At 44.6% G+C, this 19195-nt stretch overlaps 7 protein-coding genes across 8 annotated transcripts; 3 read left to right on the top strand and 4 right to left on the bottom strand.

Annotated features, from left to right (window-relative positions):
* Positions 1-121: 121 nt before the first annotated feature.
* Positions 122-2105, bottom strand: LOC128951787 (palmitoyltransferase ZDHHC8-like). Its single transcript, XM_054297060.1, has 8 exons — positions 1800-2105; positions 1466-1745; positions 1241-1413; positions 1077-1179; positions 933-1024; positions 732-885; positions 538-674; positions 122-483 (listed from the first exon to the last, which is right to left on the bottom strand). Exons 1-8 carry the CDS (start codon positions 1886-1888, stop codon positions 123-125), a joined length of 1389 nt encoding a protein of 462 aa, XP_054153035.1. The 5' UTR covers positions 1889-2105; the 3' UTR covers position 122.
* Positions 2106-2568: 463 nt separating this feature from the next.
* On the top strand, positions 2569-3929 carry LOC128966468 (protein salvador homolog 1-like). Its single transcript, XM_054313319.1, has 4 exons — positions 2569-2742; positions 2797-2883; positions 2942-3666; positions 3723-3929. The coding sequence occupies exons 1-4, from the start codon at positions 2643-2645 to the stop codon at positions 3927-3929; spliced, it is 1119 nt and encodes a 372-aa protein (XP_054169294.1). The 5' UTR covers positions 2569-2642.
* On the bottom strand, positions 3745-7286 carry LOC128951781 (ras GTPase-activating protein 1-like). Its single transcript, XM_054297054.1, has 11 exons — positions 6880-7286; positions 6694-6821; positions 6135-6622; positions 5879-6080; positions 5132-5828; positions 4950-5075; positions 4614-4896; positions 4468-4556; positions 4349-4405; positions 4064-4288; positions 3745-4012 (listed from the first exon to the last, which is right to left on the bottom strand). Exons 1-11 carry the CDS (start codon positions 7207-7209, stop codon positions 3932-3934), a joined length of 2706 nt encoding a protein of 901 aa, XP_054153029.1. The 5' UTR covers positions 7210-7286; the 3' UTR covers positions 3745-3931.
* LOC128951780 (signal-induced proliferation-associated 1-like protein 1) lies at positions 7263-11302 on the bottom strand. Its single transcript, XM_054297053.1, has 4 exons — positions 10978-11302; positions 7874-10928; positions 7502-7819; positions 7263-7450 (listed from the first exon to the last, which is right to left on the bottom strand). Exons 1-4 carry the CDS (start codon positions 11206-11208, stop codon positions 7263-7265), a joined length of 3792 nt encoding a protein of 1263 aa, XP_054153028.1. The 5' UTR covers positions 11209-11302.
* Positions 11303-11344: 42 nt separating this feature from the next.
* Positions 11345-12246, bottom strand: LOC128951789 (ras-related protein ORAB-1-like). The gene is made up of 3 exons (XM_054297062.1): positions 12151-12246; positions 11677-12092; positions 11345-11627 (listed from the first exon to the last, which is right to left on the bottom strand). Exons 1-3 carry the CDS (start codon positions 12162-12164, stop codon positions 11437-11439), a joined length of 621 nt encoding a protein of 206 aa, XP_054153037.1. The 5' UTR covers positions 12165-12246; the 3' UTR covers positions 11345-11436.
* Positions 12247-12406: 160 nt separating this feature from the next.
* LOC128951785 (tau-tubulin kinase homolog Asator-like) lies at positions 12407-14535 on the top strand. Its single transcript, XM_054297059.1, has 4 exons — positions 12407-12738; positions 12790-13051; positions 13108-13930; positions 13984-14535. Exons 1-4 carry the CDS (start codon positions 12550-12552, stop codon positions 14459-14461), a joined length of 1752 nt encoding a protein of 583 aa, XP_054153034.1. The 5' UTR covers positions 12407-12549; the 3' UTR covers positions 14462-14535.
* A 662-nt stretch (positions 14536-15197) lies between these two features.
* LOC128951784 (thyroid receptor-interacting protein 11-like) lies at positions 15198-18100 on the top strand. Of its 2 annotated transcripts, none has more exons than XM_054297057.1 (8): positions 15198-15463; positions 15508-15632; positions 15837-16007; positions 16229-16516; positions 16569-16840; positions 16894-17012; positions 17066-17269; positions 17583-18100. In XM_054297057.1, exons 1-8 carry the CDS (start codon positions 15382-15384, stop codon positions 18074-18076), a joined length of 1755 nt encoding a protein of 584 aa, XP_054153032.1. In that variant the 5' UTR covers positions 15198-15381; the 3' UTR covers positions 18077-18100. The 2 variants fall into 2 exon arrangements, with proteins under 2 accessions (XP_054153032.1, XP_054153033.1); XM_054297058.1 differs by having other exon boundaries at positions 15396-15463; positions 15751-16007.
* Positions 18101-19195: the final 1095 nt, after the last annotated feature.

The following is a 19195-nucleotide window of genomic DNA, read 5'->3' as shown; positions in this document are numbered from 1 at the left end:
TGAATTAGAATTTACAGAATTATGAATTGAATTAAACCTAAAATGAATTCAAATATTTGTATAAATTTTAACAACAATTTTGAATAAAATCTAAGAAAATAGTCAAATGTTTGATCACATGATTAAACGGAAATCTCGTAATTCATTTCGTACTGACTTTGGCGGTCAGTCGTCGTCTCGGACGACGCTCTTTCTTTGTGTTCATTTCTGTCCATTTTGTCCGTCATTTCCAACGCTTTGATGAAAGACATGGGTCTCTTTAAAAACGACTGATTTCTTTCGAGTTCTGTTTCCGAAAGACATCCGGCGTCTGGAGAATAATAAATGACCATTCCTCCGCCTCCCGGACCTGTAGTCATGGATCGACTGTGACTTTGATGAAACGAATCGCTATTATTGGGAGAAAACGGTCTTTGATTTTGATATTGTCTTTGATTTTGCGTTTTTTCTGAAGAAACAGAAAAAGTTGTTTCTTTTTTCCCACTTTTGAGACAATAATCGATTAATAAATGGATTAAAAGTTGTTTTTCGACTCACTTTTCGTTTCTTCTGATTGTAATTAAGTCTTGATTTGATTGAAAATCATTGAATGAATTGATTGCACTTTTTGTCTTCAAATTACAAGACATTTGTTCTTTAGATTCCATTAATTCTAAACCAATTCCTTCAGAAAACTATTCAATCAATGAATTAATCAATAAATCAATCGATAATTCAAAGGAAAGACAAACTTTTGGATTAAAATGATTAGCCGTTCTGTCCATATAGATCTTGACCGCATTTTCGGCATTAGTTCCCGAAGAAGAAGTCGTATTTGTGTTATTAGTGTTCAACCAATTGTATTCTTTTGTGTTTCGTTTTTTCCGTTTTTTGACCGCATTTTTGCTGAAAAACAATGAATTAATTGATTCTTAAGACAAATTGATCCAAACCTTGGAAATCTGGGTCCGCAAAGAGTGTAACAACAGTTGGCCCAACATCCGCGTGAAAATGGATTATATCCGCCTTGAAACTTACCCGTCACCTATTATTCGGGGATTAAGTCATCATTTGATTATTACAAGAGATTAGAAGACCTGTTCGTTAGTAGTTCTTCCTCTGGAGACGAGAATGACGTGAAAACCGGTTAAACCGAAGACAGGAATGAAGAGTAAAGCGATTATTGCGAGAATCGAAAGACTGGAACAGATTTCGTGTCAATTCGTGTCAATTATCAATGAATTATCAATGAATGACTCACGCGACGATCGAATCCCTTTCGTGGAGCTGTTCCTTGTGATCCAAGACATAGAGAATACACCAAACGAAGACAGTTATCATATGAATGCTGAGGAATACCAAGAAGAAGAAGAAATGGCGATAATTGCGTCGTCCGATGCAGTTGTTGACCCAAGGACAGTGATGGTCGAACGTCTGAGTAAATTAACGGATTAGCGAACGGATTAACGGATTAACTGATAATTACTTCAATACAAGTGTTGCAAACAGAACAATGAGAACAACGCGGCGGACGATAGAACTGACACGTGACACACCATTTCATGCGAACTGTGATTCCGTTGATTTCGACGTTCTTATAGAGCGGCGCCCGGAAGTCGTCGTCCTTGTCTTCGTCCGCATTCGCTTTCCCGATGACTCCGGGGTTCATGAAAGTGGCCAAAAACAGGTTCGAAACCACGAAAAACGCGATCAAAGACTGACACAGAGTTATCGACCAATGATATGAGTTCTGCAGATATTGACATCTATTTCGGCCATTAATCGGATTAATTCGGATTAAGAGATCAATCGGAACTTACGGGAAGAGGAAGAAGACTGTTGTGGCCGTCAGAAGCAGAATCCAGGCACAAGAGGCCGGAATAAGTCGTGTCAATCGTTTACAAGACATCTTTTGTGTCACAACTCGTCTTTGGCTTTCATTTAATCCCAATTTTGGTCTTAAATTCACTCAAAATAATGGCATTTATGACTAGTTTTGGATTTATTTTCTTTCAAATCAACACTTCTTTTGAAAAATGTTTGAAATTTCAGTCGATTTTTATGAAAAACATATTTAAATAGATTTTTAAGATTTAAATCAATTTTTCTATTATTTCTCTGTTTTTCTATATATTTATAGTTTGAGTGAAAATATGGAGAAAATAATTATGAATTAAAAACTCAATGTTTTTCTCAAAAAACTCAAACTTTATCTCAAAATTAAAGACAAATTATTTCAATTAAAACAAAATTCATTTCAATTCAATCATTCATTCATTCTTTCGGTGATTTCGGTGACCGAATCCGTGACCAGAAGTGGTCACAAGTGGTCACAAAATTTCGGGAAAAGAAAACAAATTTTTATTTATTAATTGAAAAAATTGTCAGAAATTAGAAAACAATTATAGAAAACATTTGAATAAAAGATTTGATCCAAAAGTTGATCCGATTATTGAAAAACCAATTAATTGTCTTCAGATTTATTCCCGACTTTCAAGACGTCATTTGTTTTGTGGCTTTTGTTTACAAATAGCTTATAAACAGATTATAAACATTTGGTCCCTTTTGTCGTCACTAAAGATTGAGTATTGAATGTAAAAAGGGTCCGAAAGTGCGGATCGGAATGTGAGGAATGCGTAAACAATGAGCGAAGAGTTGAATCAATGTTAAGAAAGAGCGCAAAGACGGCGAAGACGTCCACTAATCGGAGCGACGGAATCAGTGGTAAATATATCAAAAAAGATAATCCGCCGGAAATCCCGAGTAAGTGTGTATTGAAATGGATTAAGAAATGAAATTAAGTTTAAATTTTCAAAGTTATAAACGTTTGGACAATAAATAATCGGCAAAAGAACGGAAATACGCAAAGAGGAGGACAAGTCGTCAGTGGAAGCGCTGCTTTGGGTTTGCATTCAATTCAATGTCAAAAGAATAACAATTAATCCGTAATTAATCCAAAAAGGAATCGATTTTTCGGGAACTTTAAGTCCTTTAAAACCGAAAACTTTGACTCAAAAGTGTCTCAAAAGTCAACTTCACTGCTCTCCTCATTCCGCCTCCTTCTGCACGCCCTCCGCCTCCTCCACGCCCTCCACCTCCACCGCCTCCCTCGCCCACTCGCTGGCCTCGGCCCCGCCCACCGCGGTTCACGTGACTCGGAATAAGGTGTGGATATCTCAGCCGTCGCTCGGGACGACGCCTCACTTGTCTGGCCATACGGTGCGCTCTTTAACCAATTTGACGACTGATTCGCGGTTCGAATTGCGTCCGCGAACTGAATCGACAGAATCGACGTCAGAACTGCCGCTTCCGCCGGGTTGGACCGTCGATTACACGCTGAGAGGGCGCAAGTATTTCGTCGATCACAACACGAAAACCACTCATTGGTCGCATCCTTTGGAATCAGATTCTTTGCCCACGGGATGGGAAAGAGTCGTCTCCCCCGCTCACGGCGTCTACTACGTCAACCACGTGACCAGAGCCACTCAACTCGAACATCCCTGTGCTCACCACTACGCCCCGCCTCCCGCCGCGCCGCCCCCTCGCGCTTCTCTGCGTGAACTTCCGGTTCCGCCGCGCCCCGAAGCGCACGTGATAGTTCCGGCGAATCCGTATTTGACGGAAGAGATTCCTCATTGGCTGTTTATTTACTCGAAAGCTCCGCCCGAATTGGATCACAAACTAAAGGTTGGATTAATAGGATTAACGACGGATTAATGGATTAACGATTTATTGTGTTTTAGTGGGAATTATTCCGCGTTTCAGAATTGGATTGTTTCGAAGCAATGCTTAATCGTCTTTACAGAACAGATATGGAACGACTCGTTCTGTCCTTCGAATTGATCCGATCGGCTCTTCAGCGCCAATTAGACGAACGATCGGCTCTTCAGCGCCAATTAGACGAACGATCGGCTCTTCAGCGCCAAATAGATGAACGAAATTGTAAATAAAGTCACGGTTTTTCCGGTTTTTCCAGTTTTTCTTTTCTCTTATAAAGCATTTCAATAACGACTGAAAGCTTCCGAAGATTTCCCTAAAAATCAGAGTTTTTCTCATTTCTGTCAAAAACACAACTATTTCTTACATTTCTCTCCGAAAGCGCGCGAATTTCAGTCATATTCTGTTCACAAATCGAGTGAATAAACGCCAGTTCCCGAGTCGGCGGTTCGGGAGTCGGGTTTCGGTGTTTCGGAGACCAAACAGGAGTCAACGGAAGACTCGAATCGGCGTTCGATAAGTCGTCTAAATATCGAATCATTTTCGACTTGTTTTTCAATATAAACGGATTAACCACTTCCATCCACGGCTCCTAAATCGGATTAAATCAGTCATCAGTTTCGGATTAACAGAAATCGGATTAGTTTTCTACCCGTTTTGCACTCGGAGGGGGCGGACCCTCGAAACGATCGTTTGAAAGGAAAATCGACTTTTAGTGAGAATTAAGAGAAGAAAAGATTTAAAGATTAGAAAAACGGATTTAAAGATTACTTTTGATCCGAATTCGTTGAGATTTGACAAATTCTGAACACTTTTTGCGACCAAAATAAGGGTTCGGGAAGCGGTTTCCGACGGCAGGTCTGAAGGGATTAACAAATATTAGAAATCGGATTCGGATTCGGATTAATCGGATTAACCGTTGATTAATTGAAAAGTTTTCGGATTTAGAATTGAAGGACAAATGAGTCGCAAAAAGATGAACGAAGAAACGACTCGCGATCGCAATAACATGTCGTTCGGCCACTTCCGGATCACCGCTCTCTGAAGACATCCGCAGATGAAACGCAATTGCGGCGGACATGAGTGCGAGTGGGCGAAGATGTGGTCCACAAAAGCGTCCAATAAATCGAGTAAATGTTCGGCGTTTTGGACCGCTTCCGACGGATCGGCCAATCGCGACGGATTCAACTCACACGACGTCTTATACGGGATTAGAGAAGGGATTAACGGATTAAATGGGATTAAAGACTAACCTTTGAATCAAAGACTTTTCGAACAACGCTTTGAAGCGATTCTCGAATAAAGTCTTTCGAAAGACTTCTCGAATGCGTTTCGATTAGAGATGACGTCAACGAATTGGCGCGAAATAGAGTCGACGTCTGATTGGATTAAAAGCATTATTAATATGAATACTATTAATGCTATGAATACTGACGTCATCTTCGAGTCTGACTTCGCGTTCGATTAGACTTCGAATGATTTGTTCTGTTTTTCGTTCGAATTTCGCGATTCTGAGAACAGCTGTTGAGAGTTGTTGTCGGTCTCTATGACGACAAAACTGTTCGACGATTCCTATGGTTTCCAAATCTTCGGATAAAATCAAATCTTTTAAAGGATTATAATCTTCTAAAGACAGAACTGTTTCCACCGAAAACCGGATTCGGGCCAAAACCTGTCCCCAGGCGTCTCTAACCGGAGGACATAAACCCGAAAGTTGAAACAATTGTTCGAATTCTTCATTATTTCTGAGTTTTTGTAAATCAATAACTGTTTCCGCGATTTCCGAGTCTTTTCTTTTTCCTTTATTTAGTAAAACAAAAGCAATGCTTTGAATATCGTTTGGAATGTCTTCCAAATTAAAGTCTTCTTCCCAAATCGGATCCGGCGGACATTTCACAGAAGTTCTTCCGATTCGAACGCTTCGATTGAATTGGATTTCTATCAACGGATTCGGAGCCATTCTTAGCGGAAGATTTCGGCCTTCGATTAAAGACAAACAAACCGAACGCACGAAACGACTTTCCGAAGAACTTTCAGATGAAGACTGTTGTCGACAAAGACTTCCAACCGATCGAACCCATTGTCGAGTTGTGTCCGAATCGGGAGCGGCCAAGAAGTGGGCAGTGGCCAAACTAAAGACAAAACGGTATAATTASCGAAAGATTATTGAATTTGATCTAACCATGGAAGCGCTCGTTCGACGACTTGAAAGACATGTTGTCTATCGAAGAGTGAGTCATGACATGAATAAACACACGAATAGTTGAGATCAACGATAGCTTTTGGACGCATTCGTCGTTCGGAATCATAGAAGAAAAGTGAGGCGTCGTTCGCGTCRTTCGAGACGACGGCGAACTGAGATTTCCATTTATTCCGTTTCTGACCTAAAATCACACCGAAATTCATTAAATAATCCAAAGATTAGCCAAAACTCATACTTTTGCGTAAAAGAAATCCTTGTGTTCGCGTCGACCGAGCCTTTTGTTGCAGTTCTCGTGATTCGCGTAGAGTTTGATAGACGGCGTCGTCATTGCGTCGTCCGGACGTCGTTCGAGTGACGGGTCGTTCGAGTCTAAATCCTTCGACAATTTGTTCTTGTTGATATCTGGAGACGACGTCCGCTAAAGTGACGAAGACTCGGCCACCCATTGCGAAACGTCCGTCTCGTGTTCGTTCAATTCGGAAACGTTGGACGGCGTGTCCCGTATGGAAAAAGAGGGAATAATTTCCGCGAGAATTATCCGACGGTCGAACAAGGAAAGCGCCGACTCCGGCTCTGGCCAATCGGTCGACGGCTTCTTCTTTAGAGATGTTTTGATGAAACCAYTCGTAAGCGTCGTTTTGATCGATTGCGTCGTCCAATGGTTCGAGAAGTTCTCCAAAAACAAGACCCGATTCTAGGTTTCGATCGTTTGTACACCAAAGCCTACAACAGACAACAGAGCGACGTCTCAGACGACAGACGGACGACACTAACGGACGACGACTTCTACTTACCAGCCGTTCTGAAGATCGTTGTGAACGACGAAAGTATCGCTCTTTTGAAACGTCAGTTCGTCTGAATCGGCCATTTTGGTGTACGGAAGAACTGCTACCAGACGTCGTGCGCGTTGTTCGGCGGGTGGCTGCGGACATAGGGCGGACATAGCGGTCAATGAGTGGCAAAGAGTTTGTTTTGTTTACCTCTTGAGGAGCGATGGAATGGATGAGACGTTCTCCGCGTAAAAGATCTGAAAAACGGTAAAAACGGACTAAAGATTCGAGAGTCGGGAAAGCTTTGGATCCGATATAAAAGTGTCCGCAAAAGTGTTGAACTCGAAAGTGATTTATTCCCGAAGCGCGCGAACGAAACGACAAAACAAACCATCGATGAGCCGAAGGTCGAGACCGCGACTCGCGCACCAAGAATGCCCCGTCCACTGCGGCCGCTACGAGTCGGGCCTCAGCCTCTCGGCGGTCAATTAAGCCGTGGAACCAATGCTCGCGATCTTCGCTGCGCTCAATGGCAGACATGTTTGACGTAATTTATGAATTTATTGAATAAATAGAGAAAATGTGTTTTTGAGTCACGAGAGGGAGTCGTCGTCTTTGCGTCGCTCGTCTGTCGTCTCATTTGCCGAACTGAAGAACCATTCGGTAAATTTCCTCAACTGTTGAGACGCCGTTTGACTTTCGAAATGCAATCTTTGGTTTTCTTCTTTCAATTGACGAATCGTTTCATTCAATCTTTGCTTTTCTTTCGATAACTCTTTCACTAAAAACAAAACTTTAATTAACTTTTAATTCCAATCAAAACAATGCAAACCCTGTTCTTGAAGCTCGCGTTCGTCTGTCACTGACGTCGTCGTCGTCGTCCCGGACGTCACATTCGAGTTGATTGCGTCGTCTATGAGTCGTCGCGCGAAAACCGGTGGATTCACGACAAACGCGGGTTTTGCTATCGTAACGACGCAATCGTCACTCAATTGTCTGTCGGACGACGACCGCCTCTCCAGCGATGAATACGGTGTTGAAGTGGCGGTCGAGTATCGGGACGACGAATGGCTATCCGTATGTTCGACTGTGGGATCAGTTGACGGGTCGTCGTCCGCGTCATTGAGAGTAATCAGTTTTATGAGGTCCTCTGAAATACAGTAAGAATGAGACGACGTCCGGACGACGCAAAGACGACGCTTACCTTGAAATGTAGAAGAAGTGGTCGACGATTGAGACGACATTTGGTTTTGATTTATGAAATGGTTTTGCGATGTTTTCAGATGAAGCGGACGCTGACTATGACTCGTATGCGTCGGCGAAGAGATCTGTGGTCTCGCGTAGGCACTCGAGTGGTGCGGACTCCTTGTCTTTGGTGGCGTTCTTTCCGTCTGACGTTCGAGACGTCGCACAACAGGACTCTCGTTATCGCGTCTTTCGGGTGTCGTCTGCATGTGTCGTCCGGTCGTCGTCCCGGTAGACGTCGTGATATTCTCGTAATCGTTGTCCGTTTGCGGCGAAGACGACGGCTTTTGCAGACTTGCGACGCACTTTGAGGCCAAACAACCGCTGGTTCGGGGAGAGCCGTCGGCTAATGGCTGCACGAGAGCGACGGATACTGTTTGAGAAGTTCGAAGAAAGTCAAGAACTTCTTGATAAGAAAGTGTTTGTAAAGACATTTGACATAATTCGAGAAGACGTTGTCCTGGGCGAAGTTCGTTCACACGTGACGCGTGTTCGTTGGCGTCCGTGACGTAAACGCAGACATTTTGCGACGAACTGAGAGTTTTGTGCTGAACGTGAAACCCGAACGACGCGTCGGACGACCGCGTATTCCTCCTGAGAACCACTTCCTTCATTTGTCTCATGCGAAGAGATCCCTCTCGCGGTCGTTGTTCTCTAACTCTTGTCATTAAATCGGTTTTCAATTCAAAAAGCAATGAATTCTTCTCTACATTCGCGTCACGTGATTCCGAGTCGAGTCCGTCGTCCGCCAAATGTTCTCTTAGAAGAAGAAGTTCTCCGAAATGGAAGTAAATCTTGAGTTGAACTTCCAGTCCATCTCTTTGAGGCGAAGAAGTCAATAGAAATCCGATTATTTGTTCGACTAAACACGCGAAGACCGCGCGTCGTTCGCTCAACACGACCAACACGTGCTGCGACACCAACACCTTCGCACGCGCCAAATCGCGTTTTTCCTGAAACGAGTGAACACGCAGTCGACTGACTCCTACTCTGGCATCGCGTCGTGAAAGTGCGTCGTCCCGGACGTCGTCAACTGATTCATAGAGTTTTGCGCCAAAAAAGAGTTCGTTTTCGCGGAAAATGTTTTTGTCGTCGTCCCGGACGTCGCGCTCTTTCTCTCGTTTGTCTTTCTTTGGGAAGATTTGCGCAAAATATTTGTTGAAATTAACGGAAAAAGCCGTCAATTGTGCCGATTGTTGACCGAATGAATGGACGGGAGTCGGCGTCGAGTAATTGGCGTATAAATCGGTTAAATATTCGAGACGCGTCCGTAAAGCCATTTGACGGAATTTCGAACATCGATGACACGCCCCCTCGGCGTTCAGCACTTTTGTGAGCAAAAAATCTCTGATTTCTGCGGTTGAAAACCAAGAACGAAGCGGAGGTCCAAATGGGGCGACGTCTTTGTGTCGGGCGACGGCAACTCGGTATCCGTTGGCATGGGGACGGACAACAACAAACACGTGTTGGAAATGCGAACGAATGGCCGTCGGCTGGAAAGGAGGTCCTCTGAAGTGTCGCGATTGGAAGACAATCGTCACAATGTCGTTTCCAATATGGCGTTTCCGAAGAAGTTGTTGTCTATTAGTCGGCGAAAAAGGCAATTCATGGCAAACATGAAAAACGACTTCTCGATCGCGAAAAGTGGTCGCAAAAGCGTGAGAACCGGTCGTATCGGTCGCGACGTCTAAACCGCCTCTAAAACCTGTGTATCCTTTAAGACGAACGCGTCGTCCGATTAAACGTAAAAAACATTGAAAGTCGTCGTCCTGGACGTCGCGATTGTTATAAAAGTCTTCTTCAGACGATTGAATGTCTTTTGCGTACAAAACTCCGACTTTAAAGCACTTATTGTCCAATAATTCGTCGAATTTTAGCAAAAGATCGTCGGCTTTGGCGTCCGCGCCCAAACGGAAACCCGACAGGAAATCGGGTCTTCGCGTCCAAACTCGAGGCAACAATAGGTCGAGAAGACCGCGTAGACCAGAGTCTTCGTTCGGACGGATTTGATTCAAATCTACGAATCCTTTGAGAGCTCTTAAAGACAGAGAAGTTCTTAAAACAACTCTAAGTTTCTTCAAATCTTTCGAATCTTTTCGTAAACTCAATGCTATAGCCGTTCGAGTCGTCGTTCGGGACGACGGCTCCAACACTTGAAACCAATTTTGATGAGAAAAGCCGTAAAAGTATTTTCGGTAATAAGTCTGTCCGTCGTCCGCTTCGAGAACCGTTTGCGAAAAGTCGTAGTCCGAAGCAAACGCACAAACCGACTGTTGCGGCGAAACGAGCGCCGATTGAGACGCGTCGGCCGACATGTCGAACGACGAAAGGCACGAGAGTTGGCGCGCGAGAGCGGGAACATGAGTTGGACGGCGTTTATCGGGAATTGTCTTTTCATTAGAATTTTCTCGATTCAATTGAACACAAAATACGACTTCTTTTCCGATTTCGTTTCGAAAATTCGTTGAAAAACATAACAAAGCGTTAGAATTGCTTTCATTTTCTTCTTCGACCGTTTCGTCCATTGATTGTCGTTCTTCTGTCGTCCCATTTGTTAACAAAGAGTCACATGAGTTGGACGACGACAAAGACGACGGACCGGACGTCGTTTCGATGCGTCGTTCGTCTGACGTCTGGGACGACGACTCGACAAACATTTGGTCCAAAGCGAGCGCCGAATGAATGTCATAATGAATAAAGAGTTGTCTCAAACGCCGTCTTCGGTCMGTCTCTTCGGCCATAAGTTCTTCGTCTGAGAGTTCGCGTCGTTCTTTGGTTTTTGTGGCGAAAAATAAAGATTTGGTTTTCTTTTGTTTCTTTTGATTCAAGTTTTCGTTACTTAAAGACAACGATCCGTGAATTCCCGAAATAGTTCTCGATTTGGCTCTTGTTTCTGAAGACACAATTGGCGACCTTTTTGGTGATACTGTTGTCATCAAATTGGCCGAAGATTTGGACGGTTTTGGAGCGCTTTGAATGGTTTCTGTATTTCCGAAACGACATTCTCTTAATTCCTGGAAAACAAACAATTGATTCAAAGATTATTTGGATTTTTGTCTTCACCTGAAAGTCGTTTAATCGAAGACCAGTTTTCGGTGAATTTCGACCGAATTTTAGTTCATTTTGTCGTTTGTTTTGATCCAAACTTAACGAAGAATTCGATCGAAGAATCGGTTGCCACGAATGCGGAGATTCTCGACGACTACTTCCCACCACATCTACGGCGGCCACCGATGAGTAGAACTCTTGAGACCGCAGCCGAAGAATATCCGAGTAATTGGCGTTCAAACTCATTGTCTCGACGCCATCAATGACGTCCACTTCCTTCCTTCCCCTTCACGCCCTTTACAGTGCAATACATGGCATGACGTCATTTGCGAACGGATGCGCGGGTCGTTCGCAAACGCCGTTACGTTGTTTGATGAGAGAGAGAGAGAGACATCTCGCGAGCAAAAGAAAGACTAAAATAATTTGTTTTTAATAACTCTTTAAAGGAATGAAATCGTCGGACAATTCGGTTAATTAACAACATCCCGAAGTCTTGGATCCGACGGCTGTTGTTTGTCCCGGACTGATGGTCTGTCCACTCGCACCGACGCCTCCCTGGGCGGCTCCGACGGGTCCCATGCGTTGTTTGATTTCTGCAGCCATTGTAAGGAAGGCCTGTTCGACGTTTGTCGCGTTTTTGGCCGACGTTTCCAAAAACGGAATGCCTTTCAGAGAGAGAGAATGTTATTGTTATTAATACTATGGATATTATACCGAGATTATCGGCAAAGTCTTTGGCTGCGGCGTATTCGACGACTTTTTTGGCCGTGAGATCGCATTTATTGCCGACAAGAAGTTTGTTGACGTTATCGCACGCGTATCTATCGATCTCTTGTAACCATTGCTTGACGTTATTGAAAGACTCGACGTCCGTCACGTCGTACACAACAATGATGCCGTGGGCGCCCCTGTAGTAGGAGGACGTGATGGTGCGGAAGCGTTCCTGGCCAGCCGTGTCCCAGATCTGCAATTTGATGGTTTTTCCGTCCAATTCAATCGTTCGGATCTTGAAGTCGACGCCAATCGTCGAGATATAAGACTCGGTATACGTGTCGTCCGCAAAACGCAACAAAAGACATGACTTTCCGACTCCAGAATCGCCAATCAGAAGCAGTTTGAAGAGATAATCGCTGAAAGAGACCAAACAATTAATTGTCGATAATATCTTGAGATCAATTCAAGACTCACTATTCGGGATTCATTTTCACCAAAATGTCTGTCAATTGTCGTCACGAAAGAGGAGTTTCATGAATGACGTGTCCATTCACTGCGCAAACGCAATACACAAACAAAGTTACCAAAGATTCCAAAACTACGACTCAATCATTGACTTAACATTAAAGGGAACTAAAGTTCAACACAACGTCACGCTCTTTATGAATAAGTATAGACTGACACACAATTACGTGCTTTGCGTTCACCGAAAGCGACCGAACTATTGGACGGACGGAACAACTGATAGATTGGTCAGATTGAAGACAATGTCTTCGCCAATATTGAGACCATTGAGAGCTGTAGTGATGACTTGAGCCGACTTTTGCGTCTTTGATTGTCGACGTAATTGATGATCGCAGTGTCGGTCGTTCAATGGACGAGACTGCGGCCAAGCGAGCGGACGGCCAGTCTCTGCTATTGCCGGGACATGTGGTCAAAGAGCGGTGGCGAGTGATTCGGCGATTAGGAGGCGGAGGTTTCGGCGAAATCTTCGAGTGTTTGGACTCTTCTTCACAACAATTGGTTGCTCTGAAAGTGGAATCAACTCAACAACAAAAACAGGTTTTCTTTCGATTTTCTTTCATTCTTCTGAATCTTTGGATCCATTGATAGGTTCTTAAGATGGAAGTTGCGGTTCTCAAGAAACTGCAGACTCAGTCGCAAAATGTCTGTCGTTTCATTGGTTGCGGACGTAATGAACGCTTCAATTACTGCGTAATGACTCTTTTGGGCCGCAATTTAGCGGAATTGCGTCGTTCGGTTCAACACATCAACCAAAAACCCGCTTTTTCTTTATCCACGGCTTTAAGACTTTCGCAACAAATACTTCATTGCATTGAAAGCATTCATTGCATTGGATTTCTTCATAGAGACAGTGCGTCGTCTGAGTCGTCGTCCCGAACGACAATAATATGTGTTTTCTTTTCGCAGTAAAACCGTCCAACTTTGCGATCGGACGAACGCCACAAACGGCTAAACGTGTCTTTATGTTGGACTTCGGTCTGGCCAGACAGTACATCATCTCGAGCACGGGTGAAGTGCGTCCTCCTCGCGTTGCGGCCGGTTTTCGAGGAACAGTTCGGTACGCTTCGGTGAACGCGCATAAGAACCGCGAAATGGGACGACACGACGACTTGTGGTCTTTGTTTTACGTTTTGGTGGAAATGGTCAACGGAAGTCTTCCGTGGCGTAAAGTCAAAGACAAGGATTCCGTGGGTCTAATGAAGGCCTCCTTCGACCACCGCCTCCTTCTCAAGCATTTGCCGCAAGACTTCCGGCAATTCCTCGAACACATCGAATCTCTACAATACGCCGATTCTCCCGATTATCAGCTTTTAAATGCCGTTTTCGAAAGAGCTATTCGTCGAAGAGGTATTCGATGTGAAGATCCCTTCGATTGGGATCAAACTCAACGCAATCCCAATCCAGAGGCAGCTGTTGTTCCCGCAGCCGAAGCTTCAGTCGGCTATTACTCAGAAGTGGCGGCCAATGAACGCCCGATTCCTATCACTGACAGAACGCCTGTCGTGTCGGCACATGCGCTACAATCACGCGAAAACATCGACGTCCCGGACGACAGACCGACGCGTCGTTCCGAACGACCGCCGGACGACACAAAGGCGACTGTCGTTTCGGCGCACAAATGCACCGACTTTTCGGTTGTGACGCAAATGAACGCGTGCGCCGACGAATTATCACTGCAAAGACCGCAAACGGCGCGCGACCGCAGAAATGTCACGCAATACTGCGTTTCGTGAGTTTTCGTGATTTTTTTTCAATATTTTCTGTAATTTTATTGTTTTTCAGAAATTTTTGGGAAAAAAGCGTTGCTTTTAATGACGCAAACGATGACGTCATTCAAGACATGGATTTCGATACCGAAAGACGACTTCCGGTCGAAACTCAAGACGACGTTAAGCCGTCTCCAGTACCGCAATACAAACCGCCGATGTTGTCATCTAACGCTTCCAATACTTACCCGATTTGCAAGCATTTAATGGGATTTCGATCTCAAAGTCTTTCGCAAATCCCTTTTATGAGCGCTGAAGACGCGACGCCCGACCGTCGTCTCGGACGACGACAGTGCGACGTCGCGGACGACGCGCCGCTGACGTGGCCGACACCTTCGAGATCTCAAGAGTCGCAACTCATTCGCTCTCTTTCTTTGCATTTCTGGTCGTCTTCTAGTCGTCGAGTCATTCGTCCGCCGCAGACACCGCCTGAAGAGGCACTCGAGCCGTTGGCCGAAGCGGTGGCGCGAATGAGGAAAAAGTTCTTTCATTAGTTGTCACGTGATTTTTGGTTTTTATTTAAGCAATAAATTCGTATTCATTTCGACTTTAATTCGACTTTAATTTGAATTCATTTCACAATTATTTCGACATTTATATCGAATTCTTTCGCACGTGAATAACGGCGAAGGATTTCCGGACATCATTGACTCTGCGGGAAAGCGGATCAGTTAGCAAGCGTTCTGAGGACAGGATTTACGGGATTTACGGGAAAAACGGTTTTCTATCAAACATTGGGTCCAAAAGTGATGGCAGTCTTCAAAACAGGAAAAAAACAAAATTACAAGAAATGGAAACAAAAGAGTCGTTAAAGATATCATTGTTTTCATGTTTTGTCTGTTTTTTTGGTCTGTTTTTAAGGTTTTTATACTAAGAAATGACCTCTTTTTGTGTGTTTTAATCTCTAAAACAAACGGATCTCAAATGCAAGTCATTATAAGTCATGAAAAGCCATAAAAAGCTCACATTTTATGCGTTTCTTTGTTTCAAAAGACAATGACTTTTCATTTTTCATTTCATTTGATTTTTCAGACAAAAAGTCATTTCAAATGTGTTTTATATTTGACTCGAATTTCATTCAAAAAACATTTGTTTTTTTGGTTTGAAATTCAATCCAAAGATTCATTCATTTTATGCAATAATTGATTCAAAAAAAACATTAAAAACATTGAAAACATTGAAAACCACACGAAATCACGTCTATTTCGACCCCCACTCCCACTTCGACCCCCAAAATACCGTTAATTACAATAATTCTCGCATTTCTTTCGTTATAAACAAATCCAACGCCAGATGTCAGGACTRAAGACATGATTCGCAAAATCAAAACAAAACACGTCTTTCACTGAAAATCTCTCCGAAATTCTGACCCGAATTCAGACCACAATTCAGACCAGAAATCCAATTATAGAAGATGTGGTCCAAAAGTCTGAACGAATCGTTTTCCGCTTTAACGACGTCTTTAAGACAATCGCTTCCTTTGAATCCAACTTTCGGTCAGTTTTTTGGTTTAAATTCTTTTTTAATCAAATTCTTTCAGATTCTCAACAAAACCTCATTTCGGACGACATTTCCCGACAATTATCCGTTGAATGCGATCTTTTGCGTCGCGAATGTCAGCGACTAAAAGCCCGATTGGACGGCCACTCACCCGTCGACCCGCAGGTGGGCGCCGCCGCTCTTTTTTTGTCTGACTTCCGTCTTTACGGACGACGCCCTTCCGCTGTCGTCCCTATTGTTGCGCGTAATTGAAGTAATTGTTGAGTAATTGTCGCCTCATTAGCGCCGCAGTGGGGGAGGCGCGGGGGGCGTGTCGTCGGCAACCAATCAGAACGCAGACCACGCCCTCATTCCTGTGTTGGTTCGCAGGTCGGCGACGAAAGCGACGTCCCGGACGACGGCTCGGACGACACACGGACGACGGTGGCCGCGATGCCGGACGTGACTGCGGCGGCGGAACGAGTGATGGCTCTGGAAGACGAATTACGGAAAGTGGAGGCGGATCGGAGTCATTGGCGAACGCTTTGTCTGCAGCAACAGGTGAGTGACGTTTGCGGACTTAGACTTTGGACGCTTCCGTTGAGAGTTAAGGCACAGGTGTTGAGAGCGCGCAGTTGTGTTGCTCTGGAGATGATTAGAGAGTTGGCATAACTGTTGGCAAAATAGTAGTCAAATAGAAGTCACACCCGAAAAGTCAACACTGCTTTGTGTTCATTATAGAAGAGCACCTGTAGTTCTATATAGTCTGTCGTCCATTATAGACCAAACATGACGACAAACGGGACGACAAACGGGACGACGCTTCGGACGACAAACCGGACGACGAACCGAACGACGACGTCCTACAACTCAAACAAGAACTTCAACTTCTCGACCAAATTCACGCTCAAGAACTCAATAAACTCGTTCAAATCAAAAACACGTTAGAACAACGGTTAGCACAGGTAGCACGCGGTGAACCCGAAGGTGAGGATGGACAACGGGCTCAAGACAGACAACTACTCGAAACTCGGATTCACGACAAAGAGGCGGACGTCCAAAGAATAACGGTGAGTAAGAGTAGAGAGAGAGAGAGAGCGCGCAATAACGGTTAGACTTCAGGAGGAATGCGAGCGAAAGAGCGAAGAAATTCAAAGATTAACGCAAAAAGTTGATGAACTAATGGYGCGGGTCGTCGTCCCGGACGACACAACTGTCCAAAGACTTAACGAAGAGTTGGCGCGATTGAAGCGCCATCTTGTCGAAGTCGAAGACAACTATTGTCGCGAACTTTTGACCGCAGAACAAACGATTCGGCAGTTGAGAGACGAAAAGGAAGCGTTGGAAGCGACGGCCGGACGTCTGAAAGAACAACATTTTGAAGAAGAAATTCGGTATAAATTTAAATATAAAAAAATGAAATGAATTTTGAATTTCGTTTCAAAAGAAATTTGAAAACCGAAAGAGAAATCGCGAGAAACCAAGTTTCGGCTCTGGAGGACAAAAACGCCGAATATTCTGCTTCTGTTAATAATCTTCAAGTAGTTGTCGAACAATTGCAAAGAGGTTTAAATCAATTGTCTTTTGTTTTGTCAAAAGTTTAATCAAAAGTTTTGCAGAAAATGAACGAAAAATTCAAGTTTTAAAACGCGATTTCGATTCCAAACTCTTAAACGAACGCAAAATCAGTGAACAATTAGAATCTCGTGTTCGACAACTCGAACAACGAATCCAAGACACCACTGAAGCCTTGGGAGCGGCCGAACGGCTGTCCATGAGTTTGGACGCCAAGGAAGCGACGATTTCGAGTTTGCGGTCTTCGGGTGAGTGTCTGTCTGTGTGTTTGTGTATATTATAGTCGAAGAAGTTGTGTTTCGGTTCGCCGTAATCTCATTTGGTAACTCTGGGAGACATTCATTAACTCAGAGTTTCATTTGAGGTTTCGGCGCGCGAAGTGTCGACATCTAGCGGTCGTTGACTCTGAGTATTACATCAGGTACTGGAGTTTGTCACCAGAGGTCGACACCAGTGCCAGAAGTAAAGCTCAAAGTTTGCGATCGAAAAGTCATCGAAATCTTCGAACGAAAACCTATTTTCCGCCGATTTTCCGGTCATTTAAAGCCATTTCGGTCGCAGTTGAACTCAAAGAACAACAAATGGCGGATTTGCGATTAGAAACCAATCGAATGAAAGACTCTTTCGACGGAACTGTTGACAAACAAGTGGCCAAAAGTCTGTTTTTGGCTTTAATGACGTCTTCGGAGGAAAACCGCAGAAAAGAAGTCCAAAAACTGATTTCAAGATTCCTTGATTTCAATTCCGAAGAAATGTCAAAAACAGGTTTACAAAAGACAACAAAAGACGAGTCTTTGTCCGCGAGATTCGTTCTCTTCCTTCACAACGAGTCGACTCCGCCCCCAATCACCGCCACACCCACTCCGGCCGCGCTCTCGGGTTTATCGCGGTCTTTGATTGCAGACTCGCAGCGAACGAATCCGTTTTTGGCAACTGTTCCGACGTCGACATCGTCGTCGCGGCGTTCGTCGGTTGCCATGACGACGGATAATCCGCTTCTTCAGGAACTGAACGAATCTTTTGCGTCACTCTTGACGTCACCGAAAAATCAATAAAAATAGTTTTAAAAAAATGTTTTATTCGAAACACGTGTTAGTGTTGTCGCAAACTGATCCGAACTGATCGGTCGGCAGAAGACTGTTTGATCCCAAGCAGTCGGTGATTGTGACGGTAGAATCGGATTCAATGGAGACGATTTCATCTTTGGTCAGAAGCAAAGAGTTTGCGTTCGGAAAGACAACAATCGCTTCGTTTTCGTTTATGACATACAAAGAGTCGTCAAAACCGAGAGAAACAAGAGTTCCATCGCTTGTCGTTATATTCGAATACAAATCCAAAGACAAGACGAGAGACAGTCCGGAAGGTGACGCCACTGTCACCGTTCCGTCGGGAAGGATGTTCGTGGAAGAGCCGTCGCGTCCGCCGAGAGTCGTGTCCTGAGGAGTGATGAGGACTTGAGTTCCGCCTTTCGTCCGAATGTCTGCATTCAGTCCTTCTGTGACCACAATATCGACGCCTTTCGTATGGATTTCCGCTCCCAAAGAGTCGGTCGGAATGAGAGTCTGTTTGCCGTCGGCCGTCGTCACAAGCATTCCGAACTCTGACGTCACGACTCGAGTCTTCTCCGGAAGCGAAACATTCATTCCTTCGGAGTCAAAGCGCACGCGCGTCGTGTCCGCCAAAACCACCAAAACGTTGTGTTCGGTATCCACGGCAACAGACGTTCCGTCCGGAAGTCGAGTCATTGAAGACCCGTTCTGATGAAGAGTCGCTTCCGTTCCGTCCAATGACGTCACGCGAGACGACTGTCCGACCGCCAGAGCGATGGTTGATCCGTCGGGCGTCTGAACGGAAGTGGGGGAGGAGTCGGTCAAAGGTCGCGACTGAAGACGAGTTCCGTCCGATAAGACAACTGAAGACATTCCGTCGCAATCCAAGTCGACCCACGTGTCCGAACACGACGACTGCGAACATTGTCCCATCGAATCAAGAGACGGCAACTGCCACGGCGGGACCATCACCACTTGGGAGGGCGTGACTTGCGAACAGGTGGGCAGCAGTGGGCGTGGCATCTGAGCTTTGAATTCAACTGAAGACGAAAGACGACGTTCTTGGGGWTGAAGTGTCGTTCGGGACGACGACTGGGACGACGGCAGAACTGATATGTTTGCCAT

This window comes from Oppia nitens, unplaced genomic scaffold (assembly GCF_028296485.1).
Source record: "Oppia nitens isolate AA-2021 unplaced genomic scaffold, nextdenovo-longstitch-racon4-pilon3 scaffold1_pilon_pilon_pilon, whole genome shotgun sequence".
Lineage (NCBI taxonomy): Eukaryota > Metazoa > Arthropoda > Arachnida > Sarcoptiformes > Oppiidae > Oppia > Oppia nitens.
Note: the sequence above shows the minus strand (reverse complement) of the source record. Positions and strands in the feature narration are given on the sequence as shown.